Source organism: Grampus griseus (genome assembly GCF_964374135.1).
Source record: "Grampus griseus genome assembly, chromosome: 6".
Lineage (NCBI taxonomy): Eukaryota > Metazoa > Chordata > Mammalia > Artiodactyla > Delphinidae > Grampus > Grampus griseus.
The window spans coordinates 67,915,467-67,930,297 of NC_139000.1; the positions used below are offsets into that span (position 1 = coordinate 67,915,467).

Below are 14,831 nucleotides of genomic sequence, written 5' to 3' on the forward strand. Positions count from 1 at the left end.
AAAAAATACCTAAGGAAAGGGCAACTTTTAAATTCATATTACCTAAACAAGAGCAAATGAAAGACAAGTGGTTAGGGCAGATGCTTTTAAGGTTTAAATTCTGCTTCACAACTGTGATCTTTAAGCAGGGAAACATATCTTTCTTTAATATTCCAACCTTTGCAAGTAACTACAGAGGAAATAATTTCTGTTCCATACTTAAAATCTTGGCCCCTAAAAAGCTAGTCCTCACTACTGCTAATTGGTCTTCATCACGACATTAGCAGATTGCCGCATCATGGGAAGCATCCCCGCCTCCACCTAGGGTCTGCCTTTCTGCCCCTTGATAATTCCCTCTTCTCCTATGCTTAGTTTACCCCCTGTGTCATCCCTCCCTCTCCAAAGGATCCATCCCCTTAGCCTGCAGCCGTGTTTGAGTCTCCCCCATCTTCTCTAACACCCAAACCTGGACTCAGTCACATCTGTCTCCAGCCCTCACCCTTTCTCTCTCCTGTCTGTCACAGCCACACCTATTTAAAAGTTGTCTCCAGGGAATTCCCTGGCCGGTCCAGTGGTTAGCACTCGGAGCTTTCACGGCTGTGGCCCAGGTTCAATCCCTGGTGGAGGAACTAAGATCCTGTAAGCCGTGTGGCGTGGCCACACACACACACACACACACAAATAAATAAATAAAATTGTCTCCATCCATCACCTCTCATTTAGTCTTCAGGCCACTCCAATCTGGCTTCTGTCCCCACTTCAATACCCAAACCCTCTTGGTTGTGCATCCAATGGTCATTTTTCTGTCCTCCTGAATGTCAGCTCTCTGCACAATTCACCCCCTCATCCTTGGAACATTCTTTCCCGTGATTCCTATGACACCACGCCCTCCTGAGTTTCTACCAACTCTGCGGCAGGTCCTCTCAAGCCCCTCTTGCAAGCTCCTTCTTTTCTATGCGCCTGTCCATGTAGGGACCCCATAAGGTACACCCTCACCTCTCTGCTTTTCTCCCACTGTATTTCCCCCTACAACCTCTCGTCTACTCCATGACTTTAATTCCTGTACGTATGCAAATGGCTCTAACCCAGTCCTTCCTTCTACTCGACCACTGTGTATCTAGCTGCCTGCCTGACCTCTCCAACTCCACGTGTCACAGGCATCTCAAATCCAACTTATCCAAACCCAGATTCCTGATCTCCCTTTCCAGTTCTGGCTCTCTTAATATTTCCAGCCTCAGTAAATTAGAGCACCATTTACCCATTTGCTCAAGCCGGAGGTCTGGCTTCCTCTTCCTTCTCCAGTCATCTCATCTGATCATCATTATTTTTCTATTGGTTGGCATCACAATTAGGTTAAAGTTCAAAATCCTCCACGTGGTCCCTGCCTGTGGATCTCTCCCCCACAAAGCTCCCCTTACATTCTGTCCTCCAGCCATTCTGACCTTCCGTGTCCCCAAGGGGGCCTGGCTCCTCCCGGCTCCAGGTCTGGGTGCATGCTGTCCCTTCTTTCTGACCCTCTTGCTTGGTTCATTTCTGCTCATCCTTCAGGTTTGGGCTCAACCATTTATATGCTCTCAGAGCATCCCATACCTCTCCTTTATGGCCCCCATCTTGGTTGTAATTTAAAAAGTATTCGTGCTGTTGTTTTGCTCAATGTCTGTCTCCTCTGCTTGACGTAACTCCACATGGGCAGGGACGAGGACCCCATACACTGCTGTGTCACACTTCCCACTCAAGTCCCGGAGAGGAAAGAGAAGATGCTTGTTGGCCTGCTTTGATAACATCCCCAGCAAGAAGATGCCCTGTCGCTCTTGTCATGTCCTTCCAGAGTGTTCACTGCTTGTCATCAGCAATGATCTGTCATGTCTCAGCTAAATGTTCCTCATCCCACCTCCCTCTGCTCAGAACAGATAGGGGAGGGGCTGTTTTTTACCTTTCCATTTCTCATTAGCCTCATTCCTAGAGCTTGTTTCTAGTCTTTTCATACATTCATTGTCCTTATTAAACCTTCTCTCAGACCAGGAGGAAACAAAATGTTCTTATGTCTGGGGGTCATGACCTGACAGTGACTGACATTTGTGTTGTCACATCACCAAGTGACTCAGCTGTGTTGAGAATATTTTGAAATAGACTTTTTCTGATTATAGGAGTGAATTTATTGTTAAGGAAAACCTTGAGAGCACAACAAAGGGTCAAGAAGAGAAGAAACGACAGCCATCCTCTCAGTTTTTCTATCCTAAAATAGGGTCCTGATACACATGTGTGTATATATATGACTTGTGTCCTGCTTTTCCCGTTTAACCTTACATTGACATTGTGATATAAGCCCTGAAAAGTGGGGATAAAACCTGACGGAGCGCAGGTTTGGGCAAGCCTCAAGTTCACGTAGCCCTTGTTAGTGGTGTACAGCAGGACCTGTGTCTCTAGAAGCAGAGAAAGGGTCAGTACCAGGTGCCCTGAGTCCCTGACTCTGCAGGACTTTGTTTTTCCTCCCTGCTTCACAAGTGTCAGCCCCGCCCCACCTCTTCCGTGACCACCTGCCTTTCAGCCTCTCTTGCCACGTACACTGCATCTGCAGCTCTCTGTGCTGGTGTGGCCCTTAAGCCAGATTTCCTAGGTTTAGTTAAATTGAGCTTACATAGTTCCTGTTACACCAGGCTAACTGTCTACATATTTGTTGATGCTTGTTTTTGTTAGTTTTCATTTTACCTTTTAACATGGCAAGAGGCCTGTTTATTATTAGTATTTTTCATAAATTTTTATTTTATTTTTGGCTGCGTTGGGTCTTCGTTGCTGCATGCGGGCTTTTCTCTGGTTGCTGCGAGCTTCGCTGTGGTGCGCGGGCTTCTCATTGTGGTGGCTTCTCTTGCTGCAGAGCACGGGCTCTAGGCGTGCGGGCTTCAGTAGTTGTGGTACCTGGGCTCAGTAGTTGTGGCTCATGGGCCCTCGAGCGCAGGCTCAGTAGTTGTGGCACACGAGCTTAGTTGCTCCGCGGCATGTGGGATCTTCCCAGACCCAGGCTCGAACCCATGTCTCCTGCATTGGCAGGCAGATTCTTAACCACTGCACCACCAGGGAGGCCCAGGCCTGCTTATTTTGCCTTGTACAGTGCCTGGTGTGGATTCTGAGAATTTGGTACCCAATCAATATTGTTACTGTTTTGTTTTTTTAATCTAAAAAAATGTTCTGATCAGATCACTAGGAGGCAGTTAAATAAAGAAGTGAAGGACAGTTTTATCTGTTCATGGAGCAAGCCTTATTTTTAAGTGTGCTTATTCTGGACCAGGCACTGTTGCTAGATGCTGGATATACATTAGTAAAAGAGTAGGCCTAGTTCCTGCGCTCATTGGTCTTACAGTCTAGGCGGATACTAGGTATTAACAAACACTTAAACAAATACACACTCTCAGCTTGTGATGCATGTTATGAGGGAAGATGGCAGGGCCCCAGGAGAGAATGTGATGGGGGAGTTCGATGGTACTTGGGCTGTCAGAGAAAGTCTATTTGAGAAAGTGCCCTTGAAGCTGAGACCTGCAGGGGTGGAGAAAAATGGGCGGAGTGAGGGGACAGGGCTCTGGGAGAGGGGCCGCGGGTCCAAGGGTGAGCCGTTCAGAGGAGAGTGTGCTGAAGAGAAGAGGGAAAATGGAAATTGTTCATCTCTGTTTTCGTCACTAAACTGGAAAGTACTCACTGCTTATGTCGTGGGCTCTATTAATTCTTTCAAAAATTTTTTCAGGTGGTGCATTTAGCCCTCCTACCGACAGGGTTTCTCAGTGTGTTTTTTGAGCGGGTCTCTCTGAGCCTGCTGTCCATCCTGTTTTCACTGACGCTTTTACTCATGTTTCTGTCAGGCAGCTGGGAAAGGTCCCAACAAGTCAGGCTTCTGACACCGTCTACTCGTTCAACAAATATGAACCAATGCTGACCCTGAGAGTGAGCGAGCTTGACTGACCGGGGAGCAGTCCTTTAAGGGAAAGAGACCCTGAGGGAGGGTTCGGAGGACCCTCAGCCACCAGCTGCCTCTGGGCATTTCTCCCTAGGAATAGAAGTCACCCACTTCGCAAGCCATTTGGTGACGAGGAAAGAGAACGGCAGCTGAAATTTCCTTTGAGCTGTTGGGGTTTATTTCAGAAACCCTTTTGTTCCAGCGTGCGTTCAGGAGTGCTGTGAGTCTCCTATGTGCCTGGCGCTGTCCCAGGGGCTGGAGGTGCAGCAGTGAGCAGCTTACCTGCTGGTAGGAGATAGGTCTTAAATATATAAGGAAAACACGGAGGATGTCAGCGGGGCTGTAGTCGCTACAGAGAGAACTAGAGGAGGGAAGAAGGTGATCGCGAGGGTCACTTAGGGGGTAGAAACAGGTGGTGCGATTGTTAGGAACAGTGGTCAGCAGAGGGCTCACTGAGTGACATCTGAGCAAAGACTTGGAGGTGGCGAGCCGCGTGTATATCTGGGAACAGCATTCCAGGTGGCAGGAACGGCAAGTGCTAAGGCCTGGAGGAATGTGCCCAGGATTTTGGAGGAATGGCAGAGGTCCCTGGGGGGTTTGATGAGCAGAGGCAGTGAGGGGCAGAGTATGGAGGACGGGGGTGGAGCACAGAGGAGAAGCCAGCACACTGGGGCCTCGTGGCCTCCGTGAGCACTTTGGCTTGCCCTCTGGGAGAAGGGAAGCAGTTGGAGGCTTTTGGGCAGGGTGTTGAGAGGTGACTGTAGGAGCAGGGTTGGATGGAAGCAGTGGCTGTAACTCAGGCAGGAGATGATGGTGGCTTGGACCCAGGTGGACGTGATGGAAAGAGGTCAGATTTTGGATATATATTGAGGGGCTGATGGATTGGATGTGGGGTGGGTGAGAAAGAGAACAAGGACTCCAGAATTCTTGGCCTGAGGTCCTGAAAGCACAGAGTGACCTCTTCCTGAGAGGGCTGGGAGAAGGACGGGCATTGGGCAAAAGGAAGGATTTAGGAGTACGTTGTGGACGTGTAAACTTTAGATCAACACTGGGTGTCGGGTGGACGTGTCAAGAATGTGACATGTGGTTTGTTAAGTCTGGAGTCAAGGAGAGGCCTCGGTGAGGAGTGTGGCTTTTTGAGCCATCAGGGTACATACGGTGTTTACATCCGTGAGCACGTGTGACGGGGCGTTGGGTGGGAACCCCGGTGCCAAGGGGCCAGGGAGGCAAGAGGAAGCAGAGAAGAAGCGGCCAGCAAGGTAACAGGAGCCAGGACTGACACGAGCTGTTCTCTGCATCCCCGGGCAGGTGTGACAACGTGCGTGTTTTTAAGCTGGGTCTCTTCTCGGGCCTCTGGTGGACCCTCGCCCTCTTCTGCTGGATCAGTGACCGGGCCTTCTGTGAGCTGCTGTCGTCCTTCCACTTTCCCTACCTGCACTGCGTGTGGTGAGCCCCGCTCATGGTGGGGTGGGTGGTCACCAGGCAGGGTCTACCCTCGCTGTCGCTCCGTTCTCCCTGCGCGGGGCGCAGATGTACACGGGGGACAGAGCTGAGCCTGGGTGCCTCCTCTCCTCAAGTAGACTGTCAGACATTTCAGAAGCGATAGAAAAAGCAGCAACAGCTCCAGGGAGCAGGCTTAGCCGGAACAAACAGACCTAATTGTCTGTGTTTCACGTCTGTGGTCTCTCACCTCTAGTTCCATTATTAAAGCAGAAAGGAGCTCGGAACTTGAATCCGTAACCTGAGCTCTAGCTAGATCTCCAGGGTGGGGGAAGGTGGCGAAGGCTCGGGACAGATGTGATGTGGGGATAGGACGGTCCTGAATGGGAACCAAGCACGCCTTTTGAGCCTGAGTGACCAGCCTGGGCCTCACGGGTCACCTAGGGACAGTGTCTTTGGCTTTGTTCAGGGTCACCCACCTGGTGACAACAAACCAGTCTAGGAGCTCAGTAATGGGGAATTGGAGCATCTACAGCTTAGAAGGCTCAGGATACACTTAAGAAAAAGAAAGCTACAGAACAGCACGCAGAATCCCATACTCAGAAAGCTGGGGAGGAAATCCAGTGGTTTTCTTCCTGGGAATGATCAGATGCACAGGTTTTAACTGTGTAGTCTGGTAAGTTTTGATAAATGTATCCACCTGTGTAAATAGGATCTCACTGAAGATACAGTACGTTTTTAATCGATCCAAGCTCCCTTATCATACAGTGATTTAAGTAAAATTCAAAAAGTCGACTGTAATAACTTGGATTCCAGCTTAATTTGTTTCTAAATTTGGTGTACTTTCTGAGGTTGTTTTTTTTTTTTCCCCCCAAAGTTGAACCATTTTCTGAGACTTCCCCTGTGGTCCAGTGGTTAAGACTCTGTGCGTCCACTGCAGGGGGCGCAGGTTTGATCCCTGGTCAGGGAACTAAGATCGCACGTGCTGTGTGGTGTGGCCTCAAAAGAAAAACAAAAACAAAGTTGAACCATTTTTTCATCCAGTTGTAAAGTGACATATTTATTTATTATAACAAATTTAAACAATAGGTAAGTATAGAAAGAGAGACTTTCATAACTCTGTCCACCAAAGAGAGAGAACAAGTGTTAACAGCCTGAAGTGTATCCTTCCAGGTGCTTTACATACATAGTTCTCCAATTTTCCTTTTAAAAGCAAAAATAACATCATTCTCTACATGATGCATATTGGTCCTTCTTTTGTTGTTTAAACTAAATATCAGATCATAGACAGCTTTCCTTACCAGTGCGTTTATATTATCTTCAACAGTTTTTGTGTCCAGTTAATACCTCACAATATGGATACTTTATAATTCATTTACCAACCTCTCTATTAACGGATACTTAGGTTATTTCTAACTTTCCGCTTTTACAAATAATCGGTAATGAACATCTGTATTTGTTCATATGCCTGAATTGTGTCCTTAGGTTAAATTATAATATGTTGCCAAATCCAGAGATATTATATCAACTAACACTTTTTACTAAAATCTGTAAGATAGTAAAAGTGTATCTGTAAGATACACTTTCACATATACTGGATATTAGTAACTTTAAAAAAAGTCTTTGTTAACCTGAAAAGATTTTATTTTCATGTCTTTTTAAAAAATTAGTATTTTGTTGGGCATCTTTTCAAATGTAAAATTACTATATCTTTCCTCTTTTGAAATGTGCCTTTTAAGTTTCTTTATCATCCCTGTGGAGTGTTTCCATTTTTAAAAGTTTATATCCAGCACCTAGTGCCTGACACATAGGAGACAGTCATTACTGTTTACTACCTATAGGCCATTTATTGGGCACACTTGCAACATTTTCAAAAGTACAGAGAATAATACATGGGGCCCCCAGGTAGGCAACACTTAGCTTCAGTAGTATCTACGTGAGGCCAATCTCATTCATGCCACCTTCACCCACTACCCACCCACACCCGGATTATTTAAAGCTAATCCCAGACACCCTATGAGATGATTAGTCTTTTGATTCTTTGTAAGATAGGGATTTTAATTCTTTGTCACATGGTGCAAATATTTACCCCCAGTTTCCCATTTACCTTTCAGTATGTTAATTATATTTTGTGTCATACTGGTTTAAAATTTTCATGTTCTCACATCTGTCAGTCTTTTCCTTTAGGTTTTTTTTTTTTCCTCTCCCTTCTGTATGCATTACAGTGTGACTGTGACATCCCTTAAATGACACTGTTCTCAACTAAGCAAACTGGTAGTACTCTTACAGCCATCTTTATTCCATGCGTTTTTAAATGTAGAGACGTGCATTGCATGTGGCTCTCACAGCCATTCCCTTTAGGGTTTCTGAACTTTGTGTCATTCTAAGAAAGGCTTCCCCCACCAAAGTTTATAAAAATATTTTCTTTAATTGTCTTTAAATGTATTTTAAGTCTTTAATTCATCGAGTTAAGTTTCAGCATAAGGTACAAAAGTAGGATTACATGCCTTTAAATGGTCCCTTGCATGATAAAGATCAATATGAAAACTTTTTACAGGCACAGTGAATTTAATAATAGTAATAAAAAAGAGTTCCCTTACTAAAGTGCAAAAGCAGGTGAATCAGTATAAAATTATTCCTGATGAAGGGCGTCAGATGTGTACAGCCGATTATTAAAGCTAGAAGGGTGGGGGCACTAGTTCCACATGCTCATCGGTTATTTCCTTAGTGCCTCTGTTTTATTTATTTTGTTTTTTTAGTTTAATTCATTCATCAATTTATTTACATGTCAATCCCAACTCCCAGTCTGTCCTTCCCCCACTTCTTCCTCCCTGGGAACCAAATGTTCCGTTCTCTAAGTCTGTGAGTCTGTTTCTGTTTTGTGAATAAGTTCTTTTTGTTTGTTTGTTTAAGATTCTGCATATAAGTGATATCATATTAGTGCCTCTGTTTTAAATCCTGGGGCCTCGGTCGGCTGAGCCCCAAAGGCATTTGCAGGTTTTTCCTGTTATCAAGCTGGAATGTTTTAGAACATTCCAAAAGAGGCTTTGTTGGCTCAGGAGTTACCATTCTTCTGCTATTCCAGGGATTGTTGGGCAACCTCACCCCTTCTTAATTAAAGGAGGCCCCTGCCTGTCTTTGCATCCAGGAGAGGCAGGTTAGCCGGAGGGAGGAACGGGCTAAACCCAGCACAGTCTCACTTGCGTCGGGTTCTCTCAGTTCTCACGCCGCCACGTCTCCATCGCAGGCACATCCTCATCTGCCTGGCCGCCTACCTGGGCTGCGTGTGCTTCGCCTACTTTGATGCTGCCTCCGAGATACCCGAGCAAGGCCCCGTCATCAAGTTTTGGCCCAGCGAGAGATGGGCCTTCATCGGTGTCCCCTACGTGTCCCTTCTGTGCGCCAACAAGAAATCACCCGTCAAGATCACGTGATGGCGAGGCAGTGGCTGGCCTCTCTGCTTATCTTCTCTCACGCACCTAAACTTCATCTCCCAGCAGAGACAGCCAGCGGGGTTCGCAGAGTCGGGGGTGGGGTCTGTCTTTTAAAAATTCAGTGCCCTTGGGTTCTAACTAGTGTGTCTGTGGACCGCCAGGACTCCACGGTGCCTGGGGAGCAGCGGGTGTCTTCCCCTTTCCCAAAGATGGGAAGTAGAGGGCCGAGGGGCACTAGGTGTGTCTTCTCAGTGTCACCTCCAGCTGCAGTGCTCATTGGGCTGCGTCCTTTATGGTGATGGCAGAGCTGTCCCGTGGGGGACCCAGCGCTGCACACGCCTCGCTTCCTGGTGAGGATTTGCTCCAGATCCCACCGTTCCCATGTGCTCTCGGAGCGGACCCTCCCTTGACAGACAAATCCTGCGCCCGACAAGACCCTCTGACTGTATGATGGAAGAGGCCAGAGATTTTCATTTGGGGAAACTGTCCTGAAACGAAAGCAAACAAATGGAACACACACAGGGCTCGCGGCTAAGGAGGCTGGTTTCCCCCCTTGCATCTCTCCGTAACCCAGGGTTTACATACATGTGTGCATCCTTTTCCTGCTACCTCTTCTGAGAGATGGGAACTTGACTTCAGATCAGGGTGAAGCTAACAAGAAAAACCCTCCGTGTATGCCAAAAATGACACTCCACTTTAAGCCGTTCTTGAAGATAAGCGCAAGTTTTAAATGCTGACACGATCCCCGCCCCTCAGCCCAGTACGCTCCAGCACACAAAGAGAAGACTAGCTACGGTGTGAGTGGTGTGAGCGTTCCATGCAGAGACCCACCCCTTTACTGCTTGACCTCTGTGACATTGCCAACGGCCTGTGACAATCGTGGTAGGGGTCCTGGTTCAAACTGGAGCAAACATGAAGTTTTAGAAGTTGTTCTCATTGGAAGCCTCCTGTATGCTGTCCTATTCCGGAAATTATCCTCAAGAATCTTGCCGCTTCTGTCTTTGATATTTACTGTGGGAATTACACTCGGTATCCTCACAGTATGAGGTGCTTCCTATGGTTTCTCCGCGCCGGCGTTTGACCACGTGCTTTTCTTAAGTGCTGGCCTTAACTACACACTGGCTGCTTTGGGTGCAGCAGGGCAAATCTCTTGCCTTCTGAGTTCTCACCTAAAGTGACACTGGCTGCAACTGCTGTCCTCTTCACTGGGCTGAATGGGAGACTCCGCATATGTCTTCAAGGTGCGAGGTGGGAATTCGTGACCTCAGGGATACTCATTTTAACTCAGGCATCTCTTGCTTTGCAACATTCCATCACGGGAGAGGGCAGAACAGATGTGTCCTTCTTGTGTGGATGGGAATCATGTCACTGTCCTAAGTATTTAAGAGTTGGGCAGTAGCAGTTTTTGGCTTGTCCGGGAACTCTTACTCTGGTTAAAATTTGCACAGAATTGCAGGTGAAAAGTCCAAGAAGCAACTGAATTTAGACTTTAGAAATGAGTGACTTTATTCTACTTCTGTGGTTTTCAAATTATTTTAGCAGCAGAATCCTGTTTGCAGTAAGAAATCTTTATGGAGACCTAATGTGTGAAATAATTTGTATTTTATTAGCTTAAATTTATTTCGAGGTTGAACTTACAGCACTTCGTGAATAATATAAAAGGCAGTGAAAATGGAAATTAACAAATTGGTCATTTCCAAGGTAGAAAAATTTGGTATTGAATGAGTGTACATGTTGCTTTATTATAGTTTAAAAAACGGTATTTGAATTAAATACTCATGGAATCTTTAATGTACCCATATGAGACCTAGGTGACTTGTGGAACAGAATTGGAAAAACTGCTCTTAAGTCCTTTGGGTTTCAAGTCTAGAATTTTCTTTAAAGGGAAACGTCAGACCATCCAGATTGACCCACCAGGCACGGATTCTCATCTCCTCCATCCTGCAATATAAAAATGCTCCAAGTAGGGAGTTTGTTGTATTTTAAGCCCAGCTCTTTTAGTGCGAAAAAGTAAATAAGGAGAAGCAGAGAGTGTAGGAAATGTTTTGTGTGTGTGTGTGAGGTTTAATTTCTGTCTTGAAAGCTCCTCAGTGATGGGAGCATTGTCCCAACCATTAAGGAGGGACCGTTTCTCCCTATGAAATGAAGGGTGTGTTCCATGGGAAACACCACCTCCAGCCCCCAAGGCTTTGACATTGCCCTTCCGGAAGGTTCTGAGTGACCTTTGGAAATAGGGATACAATGTGACTCTGCTGGAAGTAAGGAAGTAAGTACACTAACTCACAGGACTATTTCTCTGCTTCTCCTACAAGACAAATGACTAAGTTAAGTTTTGGAGAGAATGCTTTTGTTATGAAAAACAGAATGCCCTTCTAGAGATTGGTTTTAATGAGATGAAGACTGAGAAAAAAGTGTGGAATGGGGTATATTTGAGGAAGACAAGAATTTGCTTTTGAACAGAAATCACTATGCTTGCCAGCGTGGGATGGTAAATCAAGAGAGTAGGAATAGGGCTTCCCTGGTGGCGCAGTGGTTAAGAATCCGCCTGCCAATGCAGGGGACACGGGTTCGAGCCCTGGTCCAGGAAGATCCCACATGCTGCGGAGCAACTAAGCCCGTGCGCCACAACTACTGAGCCTGTGTGCCACAGCTACTGAGCCTCTGTGCCACAACTACTGAAGCCCGCGCATCTAGAGCCCGTGCTCCTCAACAAGAGAAGCCACCGCAATGAGAAGCCTGAGCACCGCATCGAAGAGTAGCCCCAGCTCGCTGCAACTAGAGAAAGCCCACGTGCAGCAACGAAGACCCAATGCAGACAAAAATAAATAAATAAAATAAACAAAATTTTAAAAAGAGTAGGAATATACCAATCTTACTTTAAGTTAGGTTTATGGCATCATGTATATTTACATTTGTATTCATAGTGCTCATAGCACTACATGCATTTTAAAGAAAATGGGGATATTAAGAAAAGTTGATGGAGAAGAAATAAAGTAATGTGTATTTCTATAGCTCAAGGACAACCATTGTTAATATATTTTGATATATTTCCTTCTTGTCTTTTTTTTCCTAATATAGTTGTCCATTGATGTCTTTTAGAGCTGACAGTTGATCTTGTACCTTGAATGGAATATAAATGCCAGTTGTATATTTTTCCTGAAGAGCAGGTTTTGGGATATACGAGAGTTAGCTATGCTCTTGAGTGTTCGTCACTGGATTCTAAGACTTACTACTGAGCCTTCCCTTTTAATCGAGCCTCACATGAATGGGCCCTAAGAAATAATGAACTGAATTCTGCTTTTTGATATGCTTCTGCACTTAGATGGACAAGTCATAGAAAATAGCTGTTAAATATATGGTTCTACAGGTTTTGATGTTTTCAGATTTTAAAAAAGTGCATAGCTCATTTCATTAATTGATGTGAAATCAAGAATCCTTTTTTTCCCCCCTGATAATTCAGGGAAGTGGAGATTTGACATTTAGGAGTTAGGTCATGGCGGTTCCTCAGCATGGCTATTAGATATTTGTTCTGGTTAGAATTTGCCTAAGAGAGATACCCAGCAGGAACTGGATTTAGAATATTAAAAAACATTAATTTACCAAGTGATCACTTAAGTTAATGATTCTTGTTTTATAGTGTTTGATGATTTTTAGAAAATATTTTCTCCCCTTTATTATTATAATGTAAAACAAGCACTTCAGTGAGTATATTGCAGGTGTTTGGGGATGAGATATCTACACCTGTTTGGTAATAGGCTACCTTTTGGGGGAACTCTGTGCCTGTCCTTCTGAAGAGTGCCTATACAACATGAATTGTGGATCAAAGTTGTTCTGTTGGGGGACTAACCTTGATGGTCATCAAGCACAGGCTTTGTAAAAATACCATCACGTCTTCTATTTATTGGATTTCTCAGGTGTGTAAAAACTTCTTACTAGTTCATTATGCTTACCTGAGCTGCTGCCATACCGAAGGCTCCAAAACTGGGATGTGATCCTTCCCCGGCTCTTTATCTCTCGGGGCTAACATGGAACCATCTCTGGGGGACAGGTGAGGGCTGAAGCTTGCCTGGCCAGAGCCCCCCTCATAGCTCCTTTTCCCCAAATGAACTTGGAACCTTTAATAGCCAGCTCTTTGCCTGGGTCCTGCTGACCCAGCTGGTCAAAGAGGAGTCTCGGGCCAGGTTGGGATTCTCAATGGATTTTATAGACATCGTTCTCCTACAGATGTTTTTTTTTTTTTTTTTTAATGACCCCTACTCTAAGGGACTAATTGTTTGAATTGTGTCTTTCCCTATATGTTAAACCAGATTTAAGGCGATGTAACCACAATATGTAATCAGAGCAAATAGAGTATTTTCAGATATATACCTTGTTCTGTCCTTCATATAGGGTGTGCTGTATATGGGTGGTAGGCCCACGGGCTGTGGTAGCATTTCATCTCCATTACTTTGGGAGTAATTCAAGGCCTTTTGAAATGGAGCTTTTGCACTTTATGCTCTTTTTTTGAACTGACTGTGATAGCTATGTTTGATATTAAAGCTATAAGTGGTATTTTCTGTGAATACGTATATGTTTGTGTTTATTTCCAAAATGATTTCTGCAGCGGCTGCAGTGAGAAATACATTTAATGGATCGTAAAGTGCATTTGTTCAAATTCACTTATTAATGAATTTGGATATCATTGTTAGTAAACATACTTAAAATTAGTGAAGTTAATTGTTGGTTTCTTCTCAGAGCTGTGAAATGAATACACCTACATATTTCCAGTATAGAAGTACCCACAGGCAGTTTATTTTTATTGAAAGTTCTATAATTATGTCATGTGGATATAAAATCTCAAATATAGAAAACAACTCACCTAAGCTGTAGTTCATCCAGTCACTGGAAGGAAGATCATAGAACAATATAATATAGTAAATGAGTTTAGCAGGAAAATTCTGTATCTACCTGATTTTCTTAATTTCCTGTGACCATTTTTTTTTAAAAATATTTATTTATTAGGTTGTGCTGGGTCTTAGTTGCGGCATGCAGGATCTTCATTGCGGCATGCAGACTTCTAAGTTGCGGCATGCGTGAGGGATCTAGTTCCCTGACCAGGGATTGAACCCGGGCCCCCTGCATTGGGAGCATGGAGTCTTAACCACTGGACCACCAGGGGAGTCCCTCCTGTGACTTTTTTTTAATTAAGGGATTCATAGGCAATCATATTTATAAGAATAACAGGACTATCAGAGGAGGAAGACTGGCTCAGCAGTATTAGTATCATTGCAGTGGTTTTTTTTAGACTTCTTTTCTGGCCAGGGTGAGGGGATGAGGGGTGGACACAGAGGTCTTTGATAATCTGCTGTAAGCAGTGGGTCTTGGAAAATGCCCAGACATAGAATTTTCTGGGTATTCAGATGTCCCTAGAAGCCACCCAGATGAAGAACTGTGTGACAGGACACAAAGCCAGGACTCACATCCTTTCTGGTGTTGAAATTGGCAACTCCACAGCTCCACTTTCCCGACTACCCTCCGAGACCAACCCCAGGGCCCTTCTCGTGTGAGGACTTTCCATTATGAGGGGCCAGAAGTGGGCAGACCCCGGGGGCTGGAAACTTACACCTTAGGAGTTGAACAAATTTGGAATTCACCTCTTCTCAAGCCTCTCTTGGTTTATGGTTTCAGCCACTCCTTAAGATGCTATCTGGGTCTGATACTATTCTGTCTCCTTTTGCACTGTTGAATTTTTCCATAAATTAAAAAAAATGTTTTAAATACGCTATTTGGGTTTTCCTCCTCTGCTCTCTCGGGTGGGGCTCAGCCCCCTCTTGCCCCACTTTATAGGGGCTGGTAGCCCCTTTCCCCAGTTTGAAGAGTTATCTGTATCTCACGTTGGCACCTCTGTCTCTGATCACCTCCAGGCCTGGTGACCCTCTGAGTATTAACTCACGAAAGGGAAAGATCAACCTCACCTGGGTTTTTGTTGGCTTGTTTTATGTTTCTCGTTAAAACATTTGATTGAACTGCTTTTACGAGCAGAGACCAGACGT

General features: G+C 45.0%; 1 protein-coding gene across 2 annotated transcripts in view; it reads left to right on the forward strand.

The window, feature by feature from the left end:
* Positions 1-8,982, forward strand: part of ACER2 (alkaline ceramidase 2) — a gene marked incomplete at its 5' end in the record, with an annotated part of 29,144 nt that extends 20,162 nt beyond the window's left edge. For both annotated transcript variants that reach the window (XM_082656993.1, XM_082656994.1), the window contains 2 exons: positions 5,234-5,371; positions 8,613-8,982. In XM_082656993.1, coding sequence (XP_082513119.1) covers positions 5,234-5,371; positions 8,613-8,799 — 325 coding nt within the window. In that variant the 3' untranslated portion in view covers positions 8,800-8,982. The remainder of the gene's footprint in view (positions 1-5,233; positions 5,372-8,612) is intronic.
* Between the last annotated feature and the right edge of the window lie 5,849 nt (positions 8,983-14,831).